This window comes from Giraffa tippelskirchi, chromosome 7 (genome assembly GCF_054371585.1).
Source record: "Giraffa tippelskirchi isolate mGirTip1 chromosome 7, T2T-mGirTip1v1.2.pri, whole genome shotgun sequence".
In the NCBI taxonomy this organism is placed as follows: Eukaryota; Metazoa; Chordata; class Mammalia; order Artiodactyla; family Giraffidae; genus Giraffa; species Giraffa tippelskirchi.
Genome location: NC_137281.1, coordinates 67,418,880 through 67,428,580, shown reverse-complemented (window position 1 = coordinate 67,428,580; position 9,701 = coordinate 67,418,880). Strand labels below are relative to the sequence as shown.

General features: G+C 37.3%; 2 protein-coding genes across 2 annotated transcripts; one reads left to right on the top strand and one right to left on the bottom strand.

Annotated features, from left to right (window-relative positions):
* The first annotated feature begins 1,283 nt into the window (after nt 1–1,283).
* On the top strand, nt 1,284–2,216 carry LOC145512184 (olfactory receptor 4P4-like). Its single transcript, XM_081505817.1, has one exon. The coding sequence runs from the start codon at nt 1,284–1,286 to the stop codon at nt 2,214–2,216; it is 933 nt and encodes a 310-aa protein (XP_081361943.1).
* Nucleotides 2,217–7,796: 5,580 nt separating this feature from the next.
* Nucleotides 7,797–8,699, bottom strand: LOC145513790 (endogenous retrovirus group K member 25 Env polyprotein-like). The gene has a single exon (XM_081510750.1). The coding sequence runs from the start codon at nt 8,697–8,699 to the stop codon at nt 7,797–7,799; it is 903 nt and encodes a 300-aa protein (XP_081366876.1).
* Nucleotides 8,700–9,701: the final 1,002 nt, after the last annotated feature.

Here is a 9,701-nt window from a genome sequence, read left to right as displayed (position 1 = left end):
ACCAGTAGAAAGGTATTGGTTTATTCAAAGGGGTAATAGTTATAAATATATTATTAGAGCTGGTCTTACATTACTTTATAGCAGTGACTAGGAGGCGAAGGAGGTAAAAATAACAGAAATGAAAGAGAAAAGCCAGCCTGACATACATTGACATGAATCCACCATGGGTGTACATGTTTTCCCCTTCCAGAACCCCCCTTCCACCTCCCTCCCCATCCCATCCCTCAATACAATCTTGTAAAGTTAAAAAATAGAAAATAAACTAATTAAAAAAAAAAGGCCAGCCTGAGATACTAAGACATGTGATATAGGAACAGAAAGAATTAAACATTTTCAGGATGCCTGATTATTAGAAAGAGTTGAACAGTTGGAGTACATTGAAAGAAACCAATTTATGCAAGTAAATAAGACACTGTGGGAGACTAAAATTCAAGTGAAACTTATTAGTATCCTCAAATGCCTTACTGAATATCTAAAACACATATTTTTAAAGTTTGAGATGATATATTTTGAAAAAATAAAGGTAATTATACTTTGCTTGTTATCCTTTTGTTTGACTATAAAATATTATATTTTAAATGTAAATTAAGCACACTTGTAAATTAGGCACAAGATAAATATAGCTGATTTTGGCCATGTATATATACCTCATGATTCCAAATTTGTTGATTTTTTTTTCTATTTATCACATTTCCACCTAGAGTGGATGGAGGAAATTTCTCATGTATAACATTATCCACATATTATATCTCATTTATTTATGCTTTTTTATTTTCTCTCAGGGTTTTATTTCTGTGTCTATTTCTCAATAACTAATAGTGAGAATAGGAAAAAGATGACTGATTTTTTTCTACAGTACCATTTCTTGAATTCTACCAGGGCATAATATCCAGTTATGGTTGATAATACATGCTAATAGAATGGTTATGTAAATATACTGCATTCTACAGTGTTAGTTTTCAAATCAGGTATCAAAGTTGTTTATGAGGAATTAATATTTTCCAGATAGGGACAAAAAAATAAAGGCCAGCCTGAGATACTAAGACATGTGATATAGGAAAGGAAAGCCTTTCAAAATAAAAATCAAATCTTTTTCTTCAAGTTTTGAACCCTTTCCATTATAAAATGCCCCATGCTGCAGTCCATGGTGTCACGAAGAGTTGAATCAGACACAAACTGACTGAACTGAACTGAACTGAACTGATGACAAGGAATAATATGCTTATTTACATATTTATAAAGATTGATAACTAATTGCAGGTGGCTACAAACTGCTTCGACTCATGGAAAATAGGAATAACATCACAGAATTTATTCTCTTAGGACTTTCTCAGAAAAAGGAAATTGAAATTCTCTGTTTTTTACTGTTCTTACTTTGTTACATTGCAATTCTGATTGGAAACCTACTTGTCATGATTTCTATCGCCTCCAGTCAACTTATGAAGCAGCCCATGTATTTCTTTCTGAGTCACCTCTCCCTCGCAGACCTTTGTTACACCACCACTGTGACCCCCAAGTTGATCATTGACTTGTTGGCAGCAAAGAAGGCCATTTCCTACCATGGCTGCATGACACAGCTCTTCACCATGCACTTCTTTGGGGGGATCGAGGTCTTCATCCTCTCGGGGATGGCCTATGATCGCTATGTGGCCATCTGCAAGCCCCTGCGCTACACTCTGATCATGACCAGACTGAAGTGCGTTGCCGTGATCGCTGCTTCCTGCGCTGGGGGGTTCCTGCATTCCTTCGGTCAGTTTCTCCTGGCTATCTTTTTACCCTACTGCGGCCCCAACGAAATAGATCATTACTTCTGCGATGTGTATCCTTTGCTGAAACTGGCCTGCACCGACACCACTAGAATCGGTCTCCTTGTCATCGCCAATTCGGGCCTCATGGGCCTGGTGACTTTTGTGGTCTTGCTGATATCCTACGCTGTGATCTTATACACTGTCAGGTCCTATTCTGTAGAGAATTGCCGCAAAGCTCTCTCCACCTGCAGTTCCCACATCACTGTGGTGGTCCTCTTTTTTGCTCCTTTATTCTTCATTTACATTCGACCAGCAACTACTTTACCAGAAGACAAAGTGTTCGCTCTTTTTTATACTATCATTGCTCCCATGCTCAACCCTCTAATCTACACGCTGAGAAACATGGAGATGAAGAATGCCATAAAGAAACTCTGGTGCCATATCACAGTAAGAAAGGAAATGAACTAAAAGATATCTCTGATTTTCACCAATGAACTTGTTGAATATATGAATTTTCTACACTGAAAACTTTAAAATGTATAATGCTTGCCTTACATGTTTTTTGCTTTCGTTTTGTTTTAGCAACATATAGATTCAGATATGAGCAAAAGCTTACAATTCCCTGGATTTATCCAGACTCTCTGCTGTGCTCTTTTGTAGCTTTCTTGTCTTCTTATTTATATCTCCTCTTCCCCTCTGATCTTTTGCCTGTGTAATCAATTTAGATATTTAGCAGTAGACTATGAAATGCATCATGTAATAGAGATCAACACTGAGAACCCATATAGCCCATTCTTGTATGTGACTTTAATCAATAAAGCCAATTCCAGGTAGCAGTGATTTAGAGGATAATTCCAACACTTACTTGCATCATTTAAAGAATATTCTAAAAGACCAAATTTTGGACCTGCAACTATATTTCTTAAAAATATAGCTTTCTACTCTGATAATTTTGTAGCCAGTGGCATCTGGAGCTTCTCACGTGTCCAACACCAGTACTCTTTTCTTTTGTTCTAAGGAACTGTCTCTCCCAACTCTGTCCGTGTAAATGTGAACTGCAACTCTGGCTAATTCTAGCACTTGATAGTGTATATTTCTGAAGGGCATGTGTTCTGGACCCAGAATTGCTTACTAACTATGAGGACTGGGACATATGCTCAACAAACCATCCATCAAGTGATAATAATAGTCCAACACACAGTCTTGTGAGGATATGTGCAGGACTGAAACACTGCTTGGTCACACAGTAAGTACTCAATTAGTATGAGCTATTTTATTTCCCAGTCTCCTGTTATGCATCAGAAATGTAACCATTCTGGTAATAACTTTCCTTTGGAGCAGTGAGGGTGTGAGAATGGGGCTCATATTAATGTCATGTTCCGACTAGGCTTCCCTGGTGGCTCAGACAGTAAAGAGTCCACCTGCAATGTGAGAGACCTGGGTTTGATTTACTTGCATGAGAATTTGTTTTCAAGATGTAGAGAGAGCCATGCTAGATACAAATGAGTTGTCAGTGTTGAGAATTCTCAAAATGGGTGCACAATACAAAAAGAAAAATAGCATAGTTCTATGACTCAGTTTAAAATGCCCAGCAAATAAACCTAAAAATATGTGCTAGAAATTCTTGCAAAAATATCCTAACATATTTGCTTGTTGTTTTAAACCTAGTTCTTGACAGCTATCTGAAAACTCCTGGATAGGGCATGCACAGTATACACGTCAGAGAACATAAAAGAGCAGGAAAGTGAAAGATCACCTTCTGGTGTGAAATAAGCAGGGTCTTTGATAAGAAGACCAGCCAGCCCTCAAAGTTTCCCTCTGCTTCAGAAGCCCTATCCTCCAACAAACCAGACTCGTATTTTTGAAAAATAAAACTTCAAAAATTAACACAAATGTTTCTGTTTTATTTTTACTCTTGGAATAAAAGTTGTGAATATAGATTACTAAAATAATTGGAGACTGCAGCAACACAAATGGACCAAAAAATTATCTTACTAAGTAAAGTAAGTCAGACAATGAAAACCAAATATATGCAATCACTTATATGTGGAATCTAAAAAAAAAAAAATACACAAATGTACTTATTTACAAAACAGAAACAGACTCACAGACGCAGAAAACAAACTTATGGTTACCAAAAGGAAAAGAGGGGGGGAGAGATAAATTAGGAGTTTGGGATTAACAGATACAGACTGTGGAATATAAAATAGATAAACAACAATGATCTATTGCATAGCACAGGGAACTATACTCAATATCTTGTAATAACCTATAATGAAAAGTAATGAGATGGAAAATACACATGCATATAAAGACACATATATATGAATTGAATCACATGACTGTATACCTGAAACCAGCACAACATTTTGAATAGACTGTAGTTTAATAAAATAAGCCACCAAACATGTCATTGTCAATATCAATCATTAACTAGGGAATTCCCTCACTTTTACACTTTGATCTCCCTTCTCAGCTTCTCAAGAACATCAGCCATATTTCTCTCTCTAGCTGAATCATTAATAGCAAGTAAAATATCAAGAAATCATGATGAGATTCTTCATAATTTAGTGAGTGATCTTACCAGTTCTTGCATTCAGGTTATTATCCACCTTTCATTAACTTTGGCTAAAATATTTTACAAGTCAAAATAGAGAAGTTGACTCACACAAAATAATATCAATGCCAACAATGTCTGGCCATAGAAACTTAAATTGTGTCAGCTGAAATGCAATTAATGATACCCCTTTGTATATTTGACTAGTTTTGCATCAACTTATAAATTCATTTTAGCACCCCCTACTGACGATAAATACGTGGGGAAATGTTGTATGAACCAATGGTAACATCTTAGTGGTTTCTACATTAAATATTAATTATAAGTTCAATAGAAGCTTGATATGTTCATTCAACATTTGTATAAAAACACAAATATGTTCTCTCTTAAAATGCATCATTTGACAAATGATAAGCTTTAAAGAAACTACAGAAATAGATCCATTCACAGATATTCACTGATTGTTTAAAAAAATTCAGTGATACATGAAAAGATCTTAGAAGCTTTCAGACAGACAATAAAGACGAAGTAAATTTTTTAAAAGATTAATTCAGTCATATGATTTCAGCTTTTGAACAAATATAAATACTACATTTTCAGGTACAAAATGGATGAGAAAATACAATTGTCTTATGGAATTACATAAAGTAAAATTCAAGAGACAACTAGATAATAAATATCTGTATAACATAAAAAAGTCAAAGATTTACAACTGAGTAAAACTTCTATAAATTAAAACTTCAATAAATTAAAAGCTTCCTATCCATTTACTTAAAATATACTATTTGTAATTATACATTTGCTTGTTTGTTTGTTTGTTTATTTTTTGTTTATTTCATTATCTGTCTCCTTCAATAGTCTCCAGCCTCACTGAGGGCAAAGATCTGTTTTGTTCACCACAAAACATTTTCTAGGGCTTCCCTGGTGGTTCTGTTGTAAAGAACCAACCTGCCAATGCAGGAGGTGTGAATGTGATCCCTGGCTCAATAAGTTCCCTTGGAGAAGGAAATGCAACCCACTCCAGTATTCTTGCCTGCAAAGTCACATGGACAGAGGAGTCTGGTTGGCTACATTCCATAGGGTTGCAAAAGATTTGAACGTGACTTAGCAACTAAACAACAGCAAATGCATTATCCATAGTAAGGTTTAACCAAGTCAGACCTTTTAGAAGTAGGAAATAGTAAATATTTTTATATGAATGAATTTATGAGACCATTTTATGTTTTTGTTATAGTTATTTTTAAAATAAATTTTATACAAAATACACACAGAAAATTCAATCAGAAAAAGCACATCTTTTTAGTAAGGAGTTAGCCATACAAAGCTAAATTGGGAAATTATCTGTGCATCTGGCAAGAGAACCCATGGGGCATGTGAGCTTCCACCCCCCAGAAAAACCAATCAACCAACCAAACAAACAAACAAAAACCACTCTAAAGCATAGGAGAGTTTTCCGGGCATCACTTAGCAATTGTAATGCCTTAAAAAAAAATTTTCCCCCCTAGGGAAAATGAAATATTAAATCCTGGGTCTACTCTCTGAACTTTTAATTCTGGCGATAGGGTTCTCAGTATTTCCCATGGCAGCTCACTTCAGCCTCCCTCAGCTAACTGATTCTGCCCTGTCCTGACAAATGAGCATTATATACAACATTTCCTTATAATCTCCACATCCCATGTCTAGTCGTAGTGCCTTGGATGTTGTGCAATAGGGAAATGCAATTAAGGGCTTTGGCATATTTAATATATATATATATATGTTGAGGTCCTTTAATGGACCGGAACCTGGTGGTCCACAGTTGACGATAAGAAAGTAATGGTTCGATGCATGATACAGGGTGCTCAGGGCTGGGGCACCGGGATGACCCAGAGGGATGCGATGGGGAGGGAAGAGGGAGGGGGGTTCTGGAAGGGGAAAAGATGCACACCCATGGTGGATTCATGTCAATATCTTGCAAAACAAATACAATATTGTGAAGTTAAAAAATAGATAAATAAACTAATTTTTAAAAAAAGAAAGTAAAAGAGAGAAAAAGGCTGATATTCCCTGGTTTATGCAGAGAACCAATAAAACCTTTGGCACAAGGCTTGCCTTGCTTCACGAAGGCACAGGGTGCCTTCTCAAGGAGGTCTTGAAAGCCCGGGCAAAAAAGTGAGCTCAGTGAGTTTCCACACTCTGGAGAATTAGCCTGAGGGGGAGAGAGAGAGAGAGAGAAAAGACACGGGGACCCAAGCTCTGATGGAACAAGGGTGCTTTATTCAACATAGTGTAAGTATATATACTGTTTTGCAAGGTAGCTTTTCAGCAAAGATAAAGATCAAAAGACCAGACTTACAAATTACCAAGGAAACAAATCATAAAGCTAGAAGACAATCCATATCAAAGAAAGAGGGTTGTAAATAATCACTTTTACCATATGGTCCATAAAATGGAAGAGGGTCAATAGTTACTTATCACCGTATGGAAAAACTAACGAAGGAAATGCATGCATTCCTCAGTCCTGGGAGCGGCTTTGCCACTCCTCTTAATTCCTGAATATTCAAGAATTAATAAAAAACAGAGGATTCATGACAGATCAAAAACAGCACACAGGAAGCCTCCTGCTAAACGCTTCCTGACAATTCCCCTTATTTTATTATATTTGTAAAAAAGGTCCTGACCATTTGAATTTGTTTAGTATTAACCATCCTTATAGAAAGGCAACGGTAAACAACAAATATAATTACCAAGACAATCACCAAAGTTACAGTTCCAGACCCGATGCCGTGGGTAATACTTTGAAACCATCCTCGTGGGTCTAGCCCAGATAATTGATCAGCTCAAGTTTCCAAATTAGTGGAAGAGGGCAGACATTTAGAAAAGGTTTCAAAGATTTCCTTTTGCAGTAGTTGCACATTCAGAGAGGCATTATCATGTATGTTTTGTAAATGAAATTTGATTTGTTCCCAGTTGTAGACACTATGATTGAATTGAGCAGGAGTAACAAAATTGAGTAGAATTCCAATCACATTTTAGTATCACTTGTTTTTGTGAATCTATTAATTGATATCCGACCCATTTGATGGCTGTTTTTAGTTCCTGTATTTCCTCTTGAATATCCTCATCTACCTGAGCCTGAGTAGCCTACCTATTACGAGCATCTTCAGTCCAATTTTGGATAAAATTATGTGTTTGAATTGAGGTATGTAAAGCAGCTCTGGCGATGGCAGTGGTGCAAATAGCTATTAACCCCCAAATGCCAAGAATCAGCCATCCAACTAATCGTTTAGATCATTGGAGCAGTTTAGTAAGTAACCTAGAAGCAAGTCCAGCCATGGGACCTTCTTCCCAGGGCCGTTGGAGATTTATTGGTAATCACAGACTACGTTGAGATTGAAGAATCAAAAGGAAATCATTTCTTAAGGAAATAGAGGAGTTAAGACAAGTATATAGTTTGCAATTAATACAAGTTACAGACCGTAAAGTCTTATTAAATTGTAAATTTCCTATGGCTATAACAAAGGGAAGTAGGACACAGGCCTGTATAAAATATGATTGATTATAGCGAAAGAAATAGTTACTATGACTGTGACTGGTCCCTGTGAAATGTCTGGTCCAAGCCGCATCAGAGCAAGTTTCCAGGTGTCCCATTGTTCAGGCCCAATCTGTTTATCGAGGACGATTCTAGGACGAGGTGGGGCTAATCCACCTTTCAGCCACCCAAGAAGTCCTTTGTCATGGTAATGCTTCATCATAGTGTCAGTAACCTTCCATGCTACTTGAGTAGTATAGTCACACACAGTGCTATTAATATCATCTGAGCAGTTAGATAACCACATACCATGGGGTCCCCAATCGACAATTGTATGATTAGCCACAAACATTAATTTTCCTGATTTGGCTTGACATTTGTCCCAACGAACAGGAGTATATGTAAAGTTCTTATAAGAAAACCCTTTGCATAATGTTCTTTGTTCTTTCCCCAACTCTTTCCCTAAATTCTCAGTAGTGTAAACATGATTCACAGACAAAGAAAGGGCAGTAAATAATCCAAGCAACATCCGAAAGTCCTTTTTGGGAGGCAGGGCAACAGCCCAAGTTTGTCGGCTAACATTTATGCATAATTCTGCTGGGCCCATGCACAAAGGAAGGACTTTATAACCTAGAGAAATATTAATTAGTTTCCCTTCTTCTTCAGAGTGTGAGGGCCCTTTAATGCTCCAGGGAGAAGCCATATGTATAGAGTCATTGGTTGAAACGATTGGTCCTCTCTCCATCCATTCTACCACCTGTAGTAAAGGGGGGTTGTGTATGTAAGCCCAGTAAGTATGATTAGTTAGTCCAGCTCGAACGGGGGAGGCGCATGCAAGCTGACTGAGCATTGCCAGGAAAATGTATTCAGGACTCCGAGGCATTCCCTGTTGAAAGACCAAATTTTCAGCTCAATTAGTAAAGGTTTTTATTTGTCCCCAAGTGGGGAGATCATAAGGTTGGTGCCACCGGGGGCGGTGCTTCCTGGAGATCTTTACAGCCACCATGGCCCGTATTGGAATTTCTTCTTCCTGAGGTTTTTGTTGTTTCCTCTCTGTTTTGAAGGCCGTGGACCCCCTTGGGTCGAATCTTCCGTAGAGGAAGCTATGTGAGTTCGTTGGATCCATCTGGGGAAATACAAGCATACCCCCTTCCCTGTAAGATTAGTTTCCCAGATTTCCATTGTTTTGTTAACCCGTCTTGGTACCAAATGGGCAGAGGAAGAGAACTGTCCTTCAGAGGAATTCCTCTAACTGTTTTTCTGCTCTTGTTAAGATATCTCCCTGTGGTAAGTTTAAAAAATTTAGAACAAATAAAGCTGTATTAACAATAGTTATAGGTTTAGAAAATATCTTATGTTGGAATCTAGTAAAGCCTGCTTTAGATAAGGAAGACAGTAGTGTTCCTGTGTATTCCCCCTTTTTAAATTTTTTTTATTTGCAATTTTAGCGTATGATGTGCTAGTTCGACTATGCCTTGTGCCTGTGGATTATAGGGAATACCTGTAATATGTTTAATAGAAAATGATTGTAGAAATTGTTTAAAGTGTCTAGAAATATAGGCAGGGCTGTTTTCTGTTTTTATAGAACTACGAGTTCCCATTACAGCACAACAAGCTAATAAGTGAGTTATAACATGTTGTGCAGCTTCACCATGAAGAGGTGTGGCCCATATAAAAGAAGAATTGGTGTCGATACAGACATGCAAGAAATAAAATGGAGAAAGTTCAGGGCAATGAGTTACATCCATTTGCCATAATTCATTAGGTTACAAACCGCGAGGATTAATACCTTGTGTGATGGGTCAAAGAGGTAGGGGTCTACAAGTAGAGAAATTACTAATAATTTCTTTAGCCTGGCAGTTTGGGATTTTCCATAGCTGGTGTA